The sequence below is a fragment of the Oncorhynchus masou genome, unplaced genomic scaffold (genome assembly GCF_036934945.1).
Source record: "Oncorhynchus masou masou isolate Uvic2021 unplaced genomic scaffold, UVic_Omas_1.1 unplaced_scaffold_1564, whole genome shotgun sequence".
Lineage (NCBI taxonomy): Eukaryota > Metazoa > Chordata > Actinopteri > Salmoniformes > Salmonidae > Oncorhynchus > Oncorhynchus masou.
The window spans coordinates 45001-66095 of record NW_027005701.1 but is presented as its reverse complement, the minus strand read 5'-3'; the positions used below and the strand labels follow the sequence as shown (position 1 = coordinate 66095).

Sequence of the window (21095 nt, the reverse complement as noted above, 5' to 3'; positions counted from 1 at the left end):
TGGTTTAACAGGACCATCACAGTATAGCCTGGTTTAACAGACCATCACATTATAGCCTGGTTTAACAGACCATCACAGTATAGCCTGGTTTAACAGGACCATCACATTATAGCCTGGTTTAACAGACCATCACATTATAGCCTGGTTTAACAGGCCATCACAGTATAGCCTGGTTTAACAGGACCATCACTGTATAGCCTGGTTGAACAGACCATCACAGTATAGCCTGGTTGAGCAGACCATCACAGTATAGCCTGGTTTAACTAGACCATCACAGTTTAGCCTGGTTTGACAGACCATCACAGTATAGCCTGGTTTGACTAGACCATCACAGTATAGCCTGGTTGAACAGACCATCACAGTATAGCCTGGTTTAACAGACCATCACTGTATAGCCTGGTTTAACTAGACCATCACAGTATAGCCTGGTTGAACAGACCATCACAGTATAGCCTGGTTTAACAGGACCATCACAGTATAGCCTGGTTTAACAGGACCATCACTGTATAGCCTGGTTTAACAGGACCATCACAGTATAGCCTGGTTTAAAAGGACCATCACAGTATAGCCTGGTTGAACAGACCATCACAGTATAGCCTGGTTTAACTAGACCATCACAGTATAGCCTGGTTTAACAGGACCATCACAGTATAGCCTGGTTTAACTAGACCATCACAGTATAGCCTGGTTTAACAGGACCATCACATTATAGCCTGGTTTAACAGGACCATCACATTATAGCCTGGTTTGACAGACCATCACAGTATAGCCTGGTTGAACAGGACCATCACAGTATAGCCTGGTTTAACAGACCATCACATTATAGCCTGGTTTAACAGACCATCACAGTATAGCCTGGTTTGACAGACCATCACAGTATAGCCTGGTTGAACAGACCATCACAGTATAGCCTGGTTGAACAGACCATCACAGTATAGCCTGGTTGAACAGACCATCACTGTATAGCCTGGTTTAACTAGACCATCACAGTATAGCCTGGTTGAACAGACCATCACAGTATAGCCTGGTTTAACAGACCATCACAGTATAGCCTGGTTGAACAGACCATCACAGTATAGCCTGGTTTAACAGGACCATCACATTATAGCCTGGTTTGACAGACCATCACAGTATAGCCTGGTTTATCAGGACCATCACAGTATAGCCTGGTTTAACAGACCATCACAGTATAGCCTGGTTGAACAGACCATCACAGTATAGCCTGGTTTAACTAGACCATCACAGTATAGCCTGGTTTAACTAGACCATCACAGTATAGCCTGGTTGAACAGACCATCACATTATAGCCTGGTTGAACAGACCATCACGGTATAGCCTGGTTGAACAGACCATCACATTATAGCCTGGTTGAACAGACCATCACAGTATAGCCTGGTTGAACAGGACCATCACAGTATAGCCTGGTTTAACAGGACCATCACAGTATAGCCTGGTTGAACAGACCATCACAGTATAGCCTGGTTTAACTAGACCATCACAGTATAGCCTGGTTGAACAGACCATCACATTATAGCCTGGTTTAACAGACCATCACGGTATAGCCTGGTTGAACAGACCATCACATTATAGCCTGGTTTAACAGACCATCACAGTATAGCCTGGTTTAACAGACCATCACGGTATAGCCTGGTTGAACAGACCATCACATTATAGCCTGGTTTAACAGACCATCACGGTATAGCCTGGTTGAACAGACCATCACAGTATAGCCTGGTTTAACAGACCATCACGGTATAGCCTGGTTGAACAGACCATCACATTATAGCCTGGTTTAACAGACCATCACAGTATAGCCTGGTTTAACAGACCATCACATTATAGCCTGGTTGAACAGACCATCACAGTATAGCCTGGTTTAACAGACCATCACAGTATAGCCTGGTTTAACAGGACCATCACAGTATAGCCTGGTTTAACAGACCATCACAGTATAGCCTGGTTTAACTAGACCATCACAGTATAGCCTGGTTTAACAGACCATCACAGTATAGCCTGGTTGAACAGGACCATCACAGTATAGCCTGGTTGAACAGACCATCACAGTATAGCCTGGTTGAACAGACCATCACAGTATAGCCTGGTTTAACAGGACCATCACAGTATAGTCTGGTTTAACAGACCATCACAGTATAGCCTGGTTGAACAGACCATCACATTATAGCCTGGTTTAACAGGACCATCACATTATAGCCTGGTTTAACTAGACCATCACAGTATAGCCTGGTTTGACAGGACCATCACAGTATAGCCTGGTTTAACAGACCATCACAGTATAGCCTGGTTGAACAGACCATCACATTATAGCCTGGTTTAACAGGACCATCACATTATAGCCTGGTTGAACAGACCATCACAGTATAGCCTGGTTTGACAGACCATCACAGTATAGCCTGTCAGTGTGGTCAGGACTGTCAGTGTGGTCAGGACTGTCAGTGTGGTCAGGACTGTCAGTGTGGTCAGGACTGTCAGTGTGGTCAGGACTGTCAGTGTGGTCAGGACTGTCAGTAAATAGCAGGGTAAACATCATCGATCCTCTGGTGTTTGATAGGATGTCAATGCAGCAGAGCATGCTGGGATGAAGGGCTCTAGGAGAGCTGCTCTCACACAGAGAAATAAAAGTCGGCTTTTACCCAAAGTGTAATGTTTGTGTGTGTGTGTGTGTGTGTGTGTGTGTGTGTGTGTGTGTGTGTGTGTGTGTGTGTGTGTGTGTGTGTGTGTGTGTGTGTGTGTGTGTGTGTGTGTGTGTGTGTGTGTGTGTGTGTGTGTGCGTGCGTGCGTGCGTGTGTGTGCATATTCCTTGGATGCAGAAGTGTGTGGGCTTACCTTCAAAGTAGGGCATCCACTGTTCTGCTTCAAAGAAGAGAACAGAGTAGGTAGTTAAACTCTTTAGGGAGGGAGAGAGAGAGAGAGAGAGAGATATGGATGAAGGGAGATAGATGGATGAAGAGAGGGAGAGAGAGAGAGAGAGAGAGAGAGAGATATGGATGAAGGGAGAGAGATATATGGATGAAGGGAGAGAGATATATGGATGAAGGGAGAGAGATATATGGATGAAGGGAGAGAGATATATGGATGAAGGGAGAGAGATGGATGAAGAGAGGGAGAGAGAGAGAGAGAGATATGGATGAAGGGAGAGAGATATATGGATGAAGGGAGAGAGATATATGGATGAAGGGAGAGAGATATATGGATGAAGGGAGAGAGATATATGGATGAAGGGAGAGAGATATATGGATGAAGGGAGAGAGATATGGATGAAGGGAGAGAGATATATGGATGGGACAGAATGAGCTCTCAGCAGCCTGAAATATACATTCCCTCCAGAGGATCAGTTTCAGCTCTCTCTCGCTCAGGACCTCCTGTCATCGTTAAACACACTTCAGCAGCCTCTGTCCTTGTTAAGAAGAAGAAGAAGAAGAAGAAGAAGAAGAAGAAGAAGAAGAAGAAGAGGAAGAAGAAGAAGAAGAAGAAGAGGAAGAGGAAGAAGAAGAAGAAGAAGAAGAGGAAGAGGAAGAAGAAGAAGAAGAAGAGAAAAAAAAAAAAACCTCTGCCCCAAACGATCTGTGGGAAGTTAAAGGCATTGCACCAATCCGGAAAGGATTGTCTCAAGTCGTGGTGCCTTTGGATGTTAAATAGAAGGTTGTTATGTAATCCAAATGTACGTGTACACTCTTCTAACTGAACCTCCTGACCTCTCCTGGTATGGACCTACTGAGCCTGTTAAACCCTCCTGGTATAGACCTGTTAAACCCTCCTGGTATGGACCTGTTAAACCCTCCTGGTATGGACCTACTGAACCTGTTAAACCCTCCTGGTATGGACCTACTGAACCTGTTAAACCCTCCTGGTATGGACCTACTGAACCTGTTAAACCCTCCTGGTATGGACCTGTTAAACCCTCCTGGTATGGACCTACTGAACCTGTTAAACCCTCCTGGTATGGACCTACTGAACCTGTTAAACCCTCCTGGTATGGACCTACTGAACCTGTTAAACCCTCCTGGTATGGACCTACTGAACCTGTTCAACCCTCCTGGTATGGACCTACTGAACCTGTTAAACCCTCCTGGTATGGACCTACTGAACCTGTTAAACCCTCCTGGTATGGACCTACTGAACCCGTTAAACCCTCCTGGTATGGACCTGTTAAACCCTCCTGGTATGGACCTACTGAACCTGTTAAACCCTCCTGGTATGGACCTGTTAAACCCTCCTGGTATGGACCTGTTAAACCCTCCTGGTATGGACCTACTGAACCTGTTAAACCCTCCTGGTATGGACCTACTGAACCTGTTAAACCCTCCTGGTATGGACCTACTGAACCCGTTAAACCCTCCTGGTATGGACCTACTGAACCTGTTAACCCCTCCTGGTATGGACCTACTGAACCTGTTAAACCCTCCTGGTATGGACCTGTTAAACCCTCCTGGTATGGACCTACTGAACCTGTTAAACCCTCCTGGTATGGACCTACTGAACCTGTTAAACCCTCCTGGTATGGACCTGTTAAACCCTCCTGGTATGGACCTACTGAGCCTGTTAAACCCTCCTGGTATGGACCTACTGAACCTGTTAAACCCTCCTGGTATGGACCTACTGAACCTGTTAAACCCTCCTGGTATGGACCTACTGAACCTGTTAAACCCTCCTGGTATGGACCTACTGAACCTGTTAAACCCTCCTGGTATGGACCTACTGAACCTGTTAAACCCTCCAGGTATGGACCTACTGAACCTGTTAAACCCTCCTGGTATGGACCTACTGAACCCGTTAAACCCTCCTGGTATGGACCTACTGAACCTGTTAAACCCTCCTGGTATGGACCTACTGAACCTGTTAAACCCTCCTGGTATGGACCTACTGAACCTGTTAAACCCTCCTGGTATGGACCTGTTAAACCCTCCTGGTATGGACCTACTGAACCTGTTAAACCCTCCTGGTATGGACCTACTGAACCTGTTAAACCCTCCTGGTATGGACCTACTGAACCTGTTAAACCCTCCTGGTATGGACCTACTGAACCTGTTCAACCCTCCTGGTATGGACCTACTGAACCTGTTAAACCCTCCTGGTATGGACCTACTGAACCTGTTAAACCCTCCTGGTATGGACCTACTGAACCCGTTAAACCCTCCTGGTATGGACCTACTGAACCTGTTAAACCCTCCTGGTATGGACCTACTGACCTGTTAAACCCTCCTGGTATGGACCTACTGAACCTGTTAAACCCTCCTGGTATGGACCTACTGAACCTGTTAAACCCTCCTGGTATGGACCTACTGAACCTGTTAACCCCTCCTGGTATGGACCTACTGAACCTGTTAAACCCTCCTGGTATGGACCTACTGAACCTGTTAACCCCTCCTGGTATGGACCTACTGAACCTGTTAAACCCTCCTGGTATGGACCTACTGAACCTGTTAAACCCTCCTGGTATGGACCTGTTAAACCCTCCTGGTATGGACCTACTGAACCTGTTAAACCCTCCTGGTATGGACCTACTGAACCCATTAAACCCTCCTGGTATGGACCTACTGAACCTGTTAACCCCTCCTGGTATGGACCTACTGAACCTGTTAAACCCTCCTGGTATGGACCTGTTAAACCCTCCTGGTATGGACCTACTGAACCTGTTAAACCCTCCTGGTATGGACCTACTGAACCCATTAAACCCTCCTGGTATGGACCTACTGAACCTGTTAAACCCTCCTGGTATGGACCTACTGAACCTGTTAAACCCTCCTGGTATGGACCTGTTAAACCCTCCTGGTATGGACCTGTTAAACCCTCCTGGTATGGACCTGTTAAACCCTCCTGGTATGGACCTACTGAACCTGTTAAACCCTCCTGGTATGGACCTACTGAACCTGTTAAACCCTCCTGGTATGGACCTACTGAACCTGTTAAACCCTCCTGGTATGGACCTACTGAACCTGTTAAACCCTCCTGGTATGGACCTACTGAACCTGTTAAACCCTCCTGGTATGGACCTACTGAACCTGTTAAACCCTCCTGGTATGGACCTGTTAACCCCTCCTGGTCGTTCCTGGTTCAGTAGGGGACATGTTAACCCCTCCTGGTAGTTCCTGGTTTAGTAGGGGACCTGTTAACCCCTCCTGGTAGTTCCTGGTTCAGTAGGGGACCTGTTAACCCCTCCTGGTAGTTCCTGGTTCAGTAGGGGACATGTTAACCCCTCCTGGTAGTTCCTGGTTCAGTAGGGGACCTGTTAACCCCTCCTGGTAGTTCCTGGTTCAGTAGGGGAAATGTTAACCCCTCCTGGTAGTTCCTGGTTCAGTAGGGGACATGTTAACCCCTCCTGGTAGTTCCTGGTTCAGTAGGGGACATGTTAACCCCTCCTGGTAGTTCCTGGTTCAGTAGGGGACCTGTTAACCCCTCCTGGTAGTTCCTGGTTCAGTAGGGGACCTGTTAACCCCTCCTGGTAGTTCCTGGTTCAGTAAGGGACCTGTTAACCCCTCCTGGTAGTTCCTGGTTCAGTAGGGGACATGTTAACCCCTCCTGGTAGTTCCTGGTTCAGTAGGGGACCTGTTAACCCCTCCTGGTAGTTCCTGGTTCAGTAGGGGACCTGTTAACCCCTCCTGGTAGTTCCTGGTTCAGTAGGGGACCTGCTAACCCCTCCTGGTAGTTCCTGGTTCAGTAGGGGACCTGTTAACCCCTCCTGGTCGTTTCTGGTTCAGTAGGGGACATGTTAACCCCTCCTGGTCGTTCCTGGTTCAGTAGGGGACCTGTTAACCCCTCCTGGTCGTTCCTGGTTCAGTAGGGGACCTGTTAACCCCTCCTGGTAGTTCCTGGTTCAGTAGGGGACCTGTTAACCCCTCCTGGTAGTTCCTGGTTCAGTAGGGGACATGTTAACCCCTCCTGGTAGTTCCTGGTTCAGTAGGGGACCTGTTAACCCCTCCTGGTAGTTCCTGGTTCAGTAGGGGACCTGTTAACCCCTCCTGGTAGTTCCTGGTTCAGTAGGGGACCTGTAAACCCCTCCTGGTAGTTCCTGGTTCAGTAGGGGACCTGTTAACCCCTCCTGGTAGTTCCTGGTTCAGTAGGGGACCTGTTAACCCCTCCTGGTAGTTCCTGGTTCAGTAGGGGACCTGTTAACCCCTCCTGGTAGTTCCTGGTTCAGTAGGGGACCTGTTAACCCCTCCTGTTCGTTCCTGGTTCAGTAGGGGACATGTTAACCCCTCCTGTTCGTTCCTGGTTCAGTAGGGGACCTGTTAACCCCTCCTGTTATTTCCTGGTTCAGTAGAGGACCTGTTAACCCCTCCTGGTAGTTCCTGGTTCAGTAAGGGACCTGTTAACCCCTCCTGGTAGTTCCTGGTTCAGTAGGGGACCTGTTAACCCCTCCTGGTAGTTCCTGGTTCAGTAAGGGACCTGTTAACCCCTCCTGGTAGTTCCTGGTTCAGTAGGGGACCTGTTAACCCCTCCTGTTCGTTCCTGGTTCAGTAGGGGACATGTTAAACCCTCCTGGTATGGACCTACTGAACCTGTTAACCCCTCCTGGTAGTTCCTGGTTCAGTAGGGGACCTGTTAACCCCTCCTGGTAGTTCCTGGTTCAGTAGGGGACCTGTAACCCCCTCCTGGTAGTTCCTGGTTCAGTAGGGGACCTGTTAACCCCCTAGTCGTATTTTATGTGTATGGCAGAGACATGATGTACAAGCTTATGTTACGGTCAATAGTCCACTGGTTAGTGTGTGTGTGTGTGTGTGTGTGTGTGTGTGTGTGTGTGTGTGTGTGTGTGTGTGTGTGTGTGTGTGTGTGTGTGTGTGTGTGTGTGTGTGTGTGTGTGTTTGTAAGGACCTGTTTAGTCCTGGGTGTCTAAGTCTTCCCAGTCAGTATCCAGCAGGGAGTTATGGCCATTAGAGACACTACTGCAGGCCTAGATACTGCCCTCACTATACACTACTGTAGGCCTAGATACTGCCCTCACTATCCACTACTGTAGGTCTAGATACTGCCCTCACTATACACTACTGTAGGCCTAGATACTGCCCTCACTATACACTACTGTAGGCCTTGATACTGCCCTCACTATACACTACTGCAGGCCTAGATACTGCCCTCACTATACACTACTGTAGGCCTAGATACTGCCCTCACTATACACTACTGCAGGCCTAGATACTTCCCTCACTATACACTACTGCAGGCCTAGATACTTCCCTCACTATACACTACTGTAGGCCTAGATACTGCCCTCACTATACACTACTGTAGGCCTTGATACTGCCCTCACTATACACTACTGCAGGCCTAGATACTTCCCTCACTATACACTACTGCAGGCCTAGATACTGCCCTCACTATACACTACTGGAGGCCTAGATACTGCCCTCACTATACACTACTGGAGGCCTAGATACTGCCCTCACTATACACTACTGTAGGCCTAGATACTGCCCTCACTATACACTACTGTAGGCCTAGATACTGCCCTCACTATACACTACTGTAGGCCTAGATACTGCCCTCACTATACACTACTGTAGGCCTAGATACTGCCCTCACTATACACTACTGTAGGCCTAGATACTGCCCTCGCTATCCACTACTGCAGGCCTAGATACTGCCCTCACTATACACTACTGTAGGCCTAGATACTGCCCTCACTATCCACTACTGTAGGCCTAGATACTGCCCTCACTATCCACTACTGCAGGCCTAGATACTGCCCTCACTATCCACTACTGTAGGTCTAGATACTGCCCTCACTATCCACTACTGCAGGCCTAGATACTGCCCTCACTATCCACTACTGCAGGCCTAGATACTGCCCTCACTATCCACTACTGAAGGCCTAGATACTGCCCTCACTATCCACTACTGCAGGCCTAGATACTGCCCTCACTATCCACTACTGCAGGCCTAGATACTGCCCTCACTATCCACTACTGTAGGCCTAGATACTGCCCTCACTATACACTACTGCAGGCCTAGATACTGCCCTCACTATACACTACTGTAGGCCTAGATACTGCCCTCACTATACACTACTGTAGGCCTAGATACTGCCCTCACTATCCACTACTGTAGGCCTAGATACTTCCCTCACTATACACTACTGCAGGCCTAGATACTGCCCTCACTATCCACTACTGCAGGCCTAGATACTGCCCTCACTATACACTACTGTAGGCCTAGATACTGCCCTCACTATCCACTACTGTAGGCCTAGATACTTCCCTCACTATCCACTACTGCAGGCCTAGATACTGCCCTCACTATACACTACTGTAGGCCTAGATACTGCCCTCACTATACACTACTGTAGGCCTAGATACTGCCCTCACTATACACTACTGTAGGCCTAGATACTGCCCTCACTATACACTACTGTAGGCCTAGATACTGCCCTCACTATACACTACTGTAGGCCTAGATACTGCCCTCACTATACACTACTGTAGGCCTAGATACTGCCCTCACTATACACTACTGTAGGCCTAGATACTGCCCTCACTATCCACTACTGTAGGCCTAGATACTTCCCTCACTATCCACTACTGCAGGCCTAGATACTGCCCTCACTATCCACTACTGCAGGCCTAGATACTGCCCTCACTATCCACTACTGTAGGCCTAGATACTGCCCTCGCTATCCACTACTGCAGGCCTAGATACTGCCCTCACTATCCACTACTGCAAGCCTAGATACTGCCCTCACTATCCACTACTGCAAGCCTAGATACTGCCCTCACTATCCACTACTGTAGGCCTAGATACTGCCCTCACTATACACTACTGTAGGCCTAGATACTGCCCTCACTATCCACTACTGTAGGCCTAGATACTTCCCTCACTATCCACTACTGCAGGCCTAGATACTGCCCTCACTATCCACTACTGCAGGCCTAGATACTGCCCTCACTATCCACTACTGTAGGCCTAGATACTGCCCTCGCTATCCACTACTGCAGGCCTAGATACTGCCCTCACTATCCACTACTGCAAGCCTAGATACTGCCCTCACTATCCACTACTGCAAGCCTAGATACTGCCCTCACTATCCACTACTGTAGGCCTAGATACTGCCCTCACTATACACTACTGCAGGCCTAGATACTGCCCTCACTATACACTACTGTAGACCTAGATACTGCCCTCACTATCCACTACTGCAGGCCTAGATACTGCCCTCACTATCCACTACTGCAGGCCTAGATACTGCCCTCACTATCCACTACTGTAGGCCTAGATACTGCCCTCACTATCCACTACTGCAGGCCTAGATACTGCCCTCACTATACACTACTGCAGGCCTAGATACTGCCCTCACTATACACTACTGCAGGCCTAGATACTGCCCTCACTATACACTACTGTAGGCCTAGATACTGCCCTCACTATACACTACTGCAAGCCTAGATACTGCCCTCACTATACACTACTGCAAGCCTAGATACTGCCCTCACTATACACTACTGTAGGCCTAGATACTGCCCTCACTATCCACTACTGCAGGCCTAGATACTGCCCTCACTATCCACTACTGCAGGCCTAGATACTGCCCTCACTATCCACTACTGCAGGCCTAGATACTGCCCTCACTATACACTACTGCAGGCCTAGATACTGCCCTCACTATACACTACTGTAGGCCTAGATACTGCCCTCACTATACACTACTGCAGGCCTAGATACTGCCCTCACTATCCACTACTGCAGGCCTAGATACTGCCCTCACTATACACTACTGTAGGCCTAGATACTGCCCTCACTATACACTACTGCAGGCCTAGATACTGCCCTCACTATCCACTACTGCAGGCCTAGATACTGCCCTCACTATCCACTACTGCAGGCCTAGATACTGCCCTCACTATACACTACTGCAGGCCTAGATACTGCCCTCACTATACACTACTGTAGGCCTAGATACTGCCCTCACTATACACTACTGCATGCCTAGACACTGCCCTCACTATACACTACTGTAGGCCTAGATACTTCCCTCACTATCCACTACTGCAGGCCTAGATACTGCCCTCACTATCCACTACTGCAGGCCTAGATACTGCCCTCACTATACACTACTGCAGGCCTAGATACTGCCCTCACTATACACTACTGTAGGACTAGATACTGCCCTCACTATACACTACTGTAGGCCTAGATACTGCCCTCACTATACACTACTGTAGGTCTAGATACTGCCCTCACTATACACTACTGTAGGCCTAGATACTGCCCTCACTATACACTACTGTAGGCCTAGATACTGCCCTCACTATACACTACTGTAGGTCTAGATACTGCCCTCACTATACACTACTGTAGTCCTAGATACTGCCCTCACTATCCACTACTGCAGGCCTAGATACTGCCCTCACTATACACTACTGCAGGCCTAGATACTGCCCTCACTATACACTACTGTAGGCCTAGATACTGCCCTCACTATACACTACTGCAGGCCTAGATACTGCCCTCACTATACACTACTGCAGGCCTAGATACTGCCCTCACTATACACTACTGCAGGCCTAGACACTGCCCTCACTATACACTACTGTAGGCCTAGATACTGCCCTCACTATACACTACTGTAGGCCTAGATACTGCCCTCACTATACACTACTATAGGCCTAGATACTGCCCTCACTATACACTACTGCAGGCCTAGATACTGCCCTCACTATACACTACTGCAGGCCTAGATACTGCCCTCACTATACACTACTGTAGGCCTAGATACTGCCCTCACTATACACTACTGTAGGCCTAGATACTGCCCTCACTATCCACTACTGCAGGCCTAGATACTGCCCTCACTATACACTACTGTAGGCCTAGATACTGCCCTCACTATACACTACTGTAGGCCTAGATACTGCCCTCACTATACACTACTGTCGGCCTAGATACTGCCCTCACTATACACTACTGTAGGCCTAGATACTGCCCTCACTATCCACTACTGCAGGCCTAGATACTGCCCTCACTATCCACTACTGCAGGCCTAGATACTGCCCTCACTATCCACTACTGCAGGCCTAGATACTGCCCTCACTATACACTACTGCAGGCCTAGATACTGCCCTCACTATACACTACTGTAGGCCTAGATACTGCCCTCACTATACACTACTGCAGGCCTAGATACTGCCCTCACTATACACTACTGCAGGCCTAGATACTGCCCTCACTATACACTACTGTAGGCCTAGATACTGCCCTCACTATACACTACTGCAGGCCTAGATACTGCCCTCACTATCCACTACTGCAGGCCTAGATACTGCCCTCACTATACACTACTGTAGGCCTAGATACTGCCCTCACTATACACTACTGCAGGCCTAGATACTGCCCTCACTATCCACTACTGCAGGCCTAGATACTGCCCTCACTATCCACTACTGCAGGCCTAGATACTGCCCTCACTATACACTACTGCAGGCCTAGATACTGCCCTCACTATACACTACTGTAGGCCTAGATACTGCCCTCACTATACACTACTGCATGCCTAGACACTGCCCTCACTATACACTACTGTAGGCCTAGATACTTCCCTCACTAGCCACTACTGCAGGCCTAGATACTGTCCTCACTATCCACTACTGCAGGCCTAGATACTGCCCTCACTATACACTACTGCAGGCCTAGATACTGCCCTCACTATACACTACTGTAGGACTAGATACTGCCCTCACTATACACTACTGTAGGCCTAGATACTGCCCTCACTATACACTACTGTAGGTCTAGATACTGCCCTCACTATACACTACTGTAGGCCTAGATACTGCCCTCACTATACACTACTGTAGGCCTAGATACTGCCCTCACTATACACTACTGTAGGTCTAGATACTGCCCTCACTATACACTACTGTAGTCCTAGATACTGCCCTCACTATCCACTACTGCAGGCCTAGATACTGCCCTCACTATACACTACTGCAGGCCTAGATACTGCCCTCACTATACACTACTGTAGGCCTAGATACTGCCCTCACTATACACTACTGCAGGCCTAGATACTGCCCTCACTATACACTACTGCAGGCCTAGATACTGCCCTCACTATACACTACTGCAGGCCTAGACACTGCCCTCACTATACACTACTGTAGGCCTAGATACTGCCCTCACTATACACTACTGTAGGCCTAGATACTGCCCTCACTATACACTACTATAGGCCTAGATACTGCCCTCACTATACACTACTGCAGGCCTAGATACTGCCCTCACTATACACTACTGCAGGCCTAGATACTGCCCTCACTATACACTACTGTAGGCCTAGATACTGCCCTCACTATACACTACTGTAGGCCTAGATACTGCCCTCACTATACACTACTGTAGGCCTAGATACTGCCCTCACTATCCACTACTGCAGGCCTAGATAATGCCCTCACTATACACTACTGTAGGCCTAGATACTGCCCTCACTATACACTACTGTAGGCCTAGATACTGCCCTCACTATACACTACTGTCGGCCTAGATACTGCCCTCACTATACACTACTGTAGGCCTAGATACTGCCCTCACTATACACTACTGCAGGCCTAGATACTGCCCTCACTATACACTACTGTAGGCCTAGATACTGCCCTCACTATCCACTACTGCAGGCCTAGATACTGCCCTCACTATACACTACTGCAGGCCTAGATACTGCCCTCACTATACACTACTGTAGGCCTAGATACTGCCCTCACTATACACTACTGTAGGCCTAGATACTGCCCTCACTATACACTACTGCAGGCCTAGATACTTCCCTCACTATACACTACTGCAGGCCTAGATACTTCCCTCACTATACACTACTGTAGGCCTAGATACTGCCCTCACTATCCACTACTGTAGGCCTAGATACTGCCCTCACTATACACTACTGTAGGCCTAGATACTGCCCTCACTATACACTACTGCAGGCCTAGATACTTCCCTCACTATACACTACTGCAGGCCTAGATACTGCCCTCACTATACACTACTGTAGGCCTAGATACTGCCCTCACTATACACTACTGTAGGCCTAGATAGTGCCCTCACTATACACTACTGCAGGCCTAGATACTTCCCTCACTATACACTACTGCAGGCCTAGATACTTCCCTCACTATACACTACTGTAGGCCTAGATACTGCCCTCACTATCCACTACTGTAGGCCTAGATACTGCCCTCACTATACACTACTGTAGGCCTAGATACTGCCCTCACTATACACTACTGCAGGCCTAGATACTTCCCTCACTATACACTACTGCAGGCCTAGATACTTCCCTCACTATACACTACTGCAGGCCTAGATACTGCCCTCACTATACACTACTGCAGGCCTAGATACTTCCCTCACTATACACTACTGCAGGCCTAGATACTTCCCTCACTATACACTACTGCAGGCCTAGATACTTCCCTCACTATACACTACTGTAGGCCTAGATACTGCCCTCACTATCCACTACTGTAGGCCTAGATACTGCCCTCACTATCCACTACTGTAGGCCTAGATACTGCCCTCACTATACACTACTGCAGGCCTAGATACTTCCCTCACTATACACTACTGCAGGCCTAGATACTTCCCTCACTATACACTACTGTAGGCCTAGATACTGCCCTCACTATACACTACTGCAGGCCTAGATACTTCCCTCACTATACACTACTGCAGGCCTAGATACTTCCCTCACTATACACTACTGTAGGCCTAGATACGTCCCTCACTATACACTACTGTAGGCCTAGATACTGCCCTCACTATACACTACTGTAGGCCTTGATACTGCCCTCACTATACACTACTGCAGGCCTAGATACTGCCCTCACCATACACTACTGCAGGCCTAGATACTGCCCTCACTATCCACAGAGAAACACAGCAGAAGAACCTGGAAGGATATGAAATAAGTTGCCCATAGATGTTCCTGTCGTATTCATCCATACCAAGGTGAAGTGTGTAATGTGTGAATATGTGCTTGATGAGGTCATCAGCAGTAGGCTGATATTTCTCAGGGATACAGACCAGTGTAATGTGTGAATATGTGCTTGATGAGGTCATCAGCAGGCTGTTATTTCTCAGGGATACAGACCAGTGTAATGTGTGAATATGTGTTTGATGAGGTCATCAGCAGGCTGTTATTTCTCAGGGATACAGACCAGTGTAATGTGTGAATATGTGTTTGATGAGGTCATCAGCAGGCTGTTATTTCTCAGGCATACAGACCAGTGTAATGTGTGAATATGTGCTTGATGAGGTCATCAGCAGGCTGTTATTTCTCAGGGATACAGACCAGTGTAATGTGTGAATATGTGCTTGATGAGGTCATCAGCAGTAGGCTGATATTTCTCAGGGATACAGACCAGTGTAATGTGTGAATATGTGCTTGATGAGGTCATCAGCAGGCTGTTATTTCTCAGGGATACAGACCAGTGTAATGTGTGAATATGTGTTTGATGAGGTCAGCAGCAGTCTGTTATTTCTCAGGGATACAGACCAGTGTAATGGTCTGGTCTGTGGTGGAAGCATGGCTGGTAACCACCCCACTCACTTCTCTTTTCTTCCCCAGGACGGTGCACTACGAGGGGGGAGCTGTGTCCATCCACGCCCGCTCGCTCTGGAGACTGGAGACCCTACGAGTGGCGTAAGTTGAACGACACATATATCTCACCTCCGTATGACAATGCCGACCTGTCAACACTAGACTATATAGACTATAATGCTTCAGGGCCATATTCAAGGGGGAGGGGGGGGGTTGGTATCGAGTCTGATATTCATTAGTTCCAAAAAAGGCAGCAGGCAAGAGAATGGTTGTGGACAGGCAAAAAGGTCAAAACCAGATCAGAGTCCAGGACGTACAGACTGGTCAGGCAGACTGGTCAGGCAGACTGGGCAGGCAGACTGGTCAGGCAGACTGGTCAGGCAGGCTGGGCAGGCAGACTGGGCAGGCAGGCTGGGCAGGCAGACTGGACAGGCAGGCTGGGCAGGCAGACTGGGCAGGCAGGCTGGTCAGGCAGGCTGGGCAGGCAGACTGGACAGGCAGGCTGGGCAGGCAGACTGGTCAGGTAGGCTGGTCAGGCAGGCTGGTCAGGCAGGCTGGTCAGGCAGGCTGGTCAGGCAGGCTCGAGGTCAGGGCAGGCAGACTGGTCAGGGCAGGCAGGCTGGTCAGGGCAGGCAGACTGGTCAGGCAGGCAGACTGGTCAGGCAGGCTCGAGGTCAGGGCAGGCAGACTGGTCAGGCAGGCTCGAGGTCAGGGCAGGCAGACTGGTCAGGCAGGAGGGTACGGAGGACGAGCAAAAGAGAGAATAGCAAAAGCAGGAGCATGGGAAAAACATGCTGGTTGACTTGAATGAGACAAGACGAACTGGCACAGAGAGACAGGAAACACAGGGATAAATACACTGGCACAGAGAGACAGGAAACACAGGGATAAATACACTGGCACAGAGAGACAGGAAACACAGGGATAAATACACTGACACAGAGAGACAGGAAACTCAGGGATAAATACACTGGTACAGAGAGACAGGAAACACAGGGATAAATACACTGACACAGAGAGACATGAAACACAGGGATAAATACACTGGTACAGAGAGACAGGACACACAGGGATAAATACACTGGTACAGAGAGACAGGAAACACAGGGATAAATACACTGGTACAGAGAGACAGGAAACACAGGGATAAATACACTGGCACAGAGAGACAGGAAACACAGGGATAAATACACTGGGACAGAGAGACAGGAAACACAGGGATAAATACACTGACACAGAGAGACAGGAAACTCAGGGATAAATACACTGGTACAGAGAGACAGGAAACACAGGGATAAATACACTGGCACAGAGAGACAGGAAACACAGGGATAAATACACTGGCACAGAGAGACAGGAAACACAGGGATAAATACACTGACACAGAGAGACAGGAAACTCAGGGATAAATACACTGGTACAGAGAGACAGGAAACACAGGGATAAATACACTGGCACAGAGAGACAGGAAACTCAGTGATAAATACACTGGCACAGAGAGACAGGAAACACAGGGATAAATACACTGGCACAGAGAGACAGGAAACACAGGGATAAATACACTGGCACAGAGAGACAGGAAACACAAGGATAAATACACTGGTACATAGAGACAGGAAACACAGGGATAAATACACTGGCACAGAGAGACAGGAAACACAGGGATAAATACACTGGTACAGAGAGACAGGAAACTCAGGGATAAATACACTGGCACAGAGAGACAGGAAACTCAGGGATAAATACACTGGCACAGAGAGACAGGAAACACAGGGATAAATACACTGGTACATAGAGACAGGAAACACAGGGATAAATACACTGGCACAGAGAGACAGGAAACACAGGGATAAATATAAATGTAATATTATCACTCTACAGAGACCATTAACTCTCTGACCCCAGCAGTGTAGATCGGGGAGATGTCTCCGTGAGAGGGCAGGGAGATGTCTCCATGAGAGGGCGGGGAGATGTCTCCGTGAGAGGGCGGGGAGATGTCTCCGTGAGAGGGCAGGGAGATGTCTCCGTGAGAGGGCAGGGAGATGTCTCCGTGAGAGGGCAGGGAGATGTCTCCGTGAGAGGAGAGGGAGATGTCTCCGTGAGAGGGCAGGGACATGTCTCCGTGAGAGGGCAGGGAGATGTCTCCATGAGAGGGCGGGGAGATGTCTCCGTGAGAGGGCAGGGAGATGTCTCCGTGAGAGGGCAGGGAGATGTCTCCATGAGAGGGCGGGGAGATGTCTCCGTGAGAGGGCAGGGAGATGTCTCCGTGAGAGGGCAGGGAGATGTCTCCGTGAGAGGGCAGGGAGATGTCTCCGTGAGAGGGCAGGGAGATGTCTATGTGAGAGGGCAGGGAGATGTCTATGTGAGAGGCAGGGAGATGTCTATGTGAGAGGCGGGGAGATGTCTATGTGAGAGGGCAGGGAGATGTCTATGTGAGAGGGCGGGGAGATGTCTCCGTGAGAGGGCAGGGAGATGTCTATGTGAGAGGGCAGGGAGATGTCTATGTGAGAGGCAGGGAGATGTCTATGTGAGAGGGCAGGGAGATGTCTATGTGAGAGGGCAGGGAGATGTCTATGTGAGAGGGCAGGGAGATGTCTCCGTGAGAGGAGAGGGCAGGGAGATGTCTATGTGAGAGGGCAGGGAGATGTCTCCGTGAGAGGGCAGGGAGATGTCTATGTGAGAGGCAGGGAGATGTCTCCGTGAGAGGCAGGGAGATGTCTATGTGAGAGGCAGGGAGATGTCTCCGTGAGAGGGCAGGGAGATGTCTATGTGAGAGGCAGGGAGATGTCTCCGTGAGAGGCAGGGAGATGTCTATGTGAGAGGCAGGGAGATGTCTCCGTGAGAGGGCAGGGAGATGTCTCCGTGAGAGGGCAGGGAGATGTCTCCGTGAGAGGGCAGGGAGATGTCTCCGTGAGAGGGCAGGGAGATGTCTACGTGAGAGGGCGGGGAGATGTCTCCGTGAGAGGGCGGGGAGATGTCTATGTGAGAGGCAGGGAGATGTCTATGTGAGAGGGCAGGGAGATGTCTCCGTGAGAGGGCAGGGAGATGTCTATGTGAGAGGGCGGGGAGATGTCTCCGTGAGAGGGCGGGGAGATGTCTCCGTGAGAGGGCGGGGAGATGTCTATGTGAGAGGGCAGGGAGATGTCTCCGTGAGAGGGCAGGGAGATGTCTATGTGAGAGGGCGGGGAGATGTCTCCGTGAGAGGGCAGGGAGATGTCTCCATGAGAGGATTGGGGAGATGTCTCCGTGAGAGGGCAGGGCGGGGAGATGTCTCCGTGAGAGGGCGGGGAGATGTCTCCGTGAGAGGGCGGGGAGATGTCTCCGTGAGAGGGCGGGGAGATGTCTCCGTGAGAGGGCAGGGAGATGACCTGGGGTTGTCCGTGTGACGGTGTTAATAGAGCTCCCAGTGAGACTGTCTCTGTCAGCGGGGCCCACTGCCAACGTGGTTTACAGTGTCTCTGTCAGCCCCAGTCTGTGGAGAGAAGACGAGCCCTCTTCCCATTCAGGGTCAGAGACACACAGACTGTTTGCAGTGAAGTGTCTAATTACAAACAGCATGACAGTAGTCCCCTGATAACACAGAGATTTCTCTCCTTGTTTTGTATCAGGGCTTATTGGACTGCAGTGTTCATGGTTTCTGATGAGGACAGGGTTTAGGGTTGAATATAAATACTCTGCCCTCTGTAGCCTGTTCTGTTGTGTTCTGTTGTGTTCTGTTGTGTTCTGCTGTGTTCTGCTGTGTTCTGCTGTGTTGTGCTGTGTTCTGTTGTGTTCTGCTGTGTTCTGTTGTGTTCTGCTGTGTTCTGCTGTGTTCTGTTCTGTTGTGTTCTGCTGTGTTCTGCTGTGTTCTGCTGTGTTCTGTTCTGTTGTGTTCTGCTGTGTTCTGCTGTGTTCTGCTGTGTTCTGTTGTGTTCTGCTGTGTTGTGTTCTGTTGTGTTCCGTTGTGTTCTGCTGTGTTCTGTTGTGTTCTGCTGTGTTCTGTTGTGTTCTGCTGTGTTCTGTTGTGTTCTGTTGTGTTGTGTTCTGTTGTGTTGTGTTGGGTTCTGTTGTGATCTGCTGTGTCGTGTTGTGTTCTGTTGTGTTGTGTTGGGTTCTGCTGTGTTCTGTTGTGTTGTGTTCTGTTGTGTTGTGTTCTGTTGTGTTGTGTTGTGTTGGGTTCTGTTGTGTTGGGTTCTGTTGTGTTGTGTTGTGATCTGCTGTGTCGTGTTGTGTTCTGTTGTGTTGTGTTGTGTTGTGTTGGGTTCTGCTGTGTTGTGTTGGGTTCTGCTGTGTTCTGTTGTGTTGTGTTGTGATCTGCTGTGTCGTGTTGTGTTCTGTTGTGTTGTGTTGGGTTCTGCTGTGTTGTGTTGTGTTGTGTTCTGTTGTGTTGTGTTGGGTTCTGCTGTGTTCTGTTGTGTTGTGTTGTGATCTGCTGTGTCGTGTTGTGTTCTGTTGTGTTGTGTTGGGTTCTGCTGTGTTCTGTTGTGTTGTGTTCTGTTGTGTTGTGTTGTGTTGTGTTCTGTTGTGTTGTATTGTGTTCTGTTGTGTTGGGTTCTGTTCTGTTGTGTTCTGTTCTGCTGTGTTGTGTTGTGTTCTGTTGTGTTCTGTTGTGTCCTGTTGTGTTGTGTTGTGTTGGGTTCTGTTCTGTTGTGTTGTGTTGTGTTGTGTTGTGATCTGTTGTGTTGTGATCTGTTGTGTTGTGTTGTGTTGTGATCTGTTGTGTTGTGTTGTGTTGTATTCTGTTGTGTTGTGTTGTGTTGTGTTGGGTTCTGTTCTGTTCTGTTGTGTTGTGTTGTGTTGTGTTGTGATCTGTTGTGTTGTGATCTGTTGTGTTGTGTTGTGTTGTGTTGTGATCTGTTGTTGTGTTGTGTTGTGTTGTGTTGTGTTGTGTTGTGTTGTATTGTGTTCTGTTGTGTTGTATTGTGTTCAGACTGACAGTTTGGGGTTATAGATAGTACTGTACATCTACAGGACAGTATAGAAATAGGTTTGGGGTTATAGATAGTACTGTACATCTACAGGACAGTATAGAAATAGGTTTGGGGTTATAGATAGTACTGTACATCTACAGGACAGTATAGAAATAGGTTTGGGGTTATAGATAGTACTGTACATCTACAGGACATTATAGAAATAGGTTTGGGGTTATAGATAGTACTGTACATCTACAGGACAGTATAGAAATAGGTTTGGGGTTATAGATAGTACTGTACATCTACAGGACAATATAGAAATAGGTTTGGGGTTATAGATAGTACTGTACATCTACAGGACAGTATAGAAATAGGTTTGGGGTTATAGATAGTACTGTACATCTACAGGACAATATAGAAATAGGTTTGGGGTTATAGATAGTACTGTACATCTACAGGACAGTATAGAAATAGGTTTGGGGTTATAGATAGTACTGTACATCTACAGGACAGTATAGAAATAGGTTTGGGGTTATAGATAGTACTGTACATATACAGGACAGTATAGAAATAGGTTTGGGGTTATAGATAGTACTGTTCATCTACAGGACAGTATAGAAATAGGTTTGGGGTTATAGATAGTACTGTACATATACAGGACA

General features: G+C 48.6%; 1 protein-coding gene across 1 annotated transcript in view; it reads left to right on the top strand.

The window, feature by feature from the left end:
* LOC135531254 (ryanodine receptor 2-like) overlaps nucleotides 1-21095 on the top strand; it is a gene marked incomplete at its 5' end in the record, with an annotated part of 111308 nt that overhangs the window by 52798 nt on the left and 37415 nt on the right. Inside the window, one exon of the mRNA XM_064959381.1 lies at nucleotides 15569-15643. Within this exon, the coding sequence (XP_064815453.1) occupies nucleotides 15569-15643 (75 nt within the window). The remainder of the gene's footprint in view (nucleotides 1-15568; nucleotides 15644-21095) is intronic.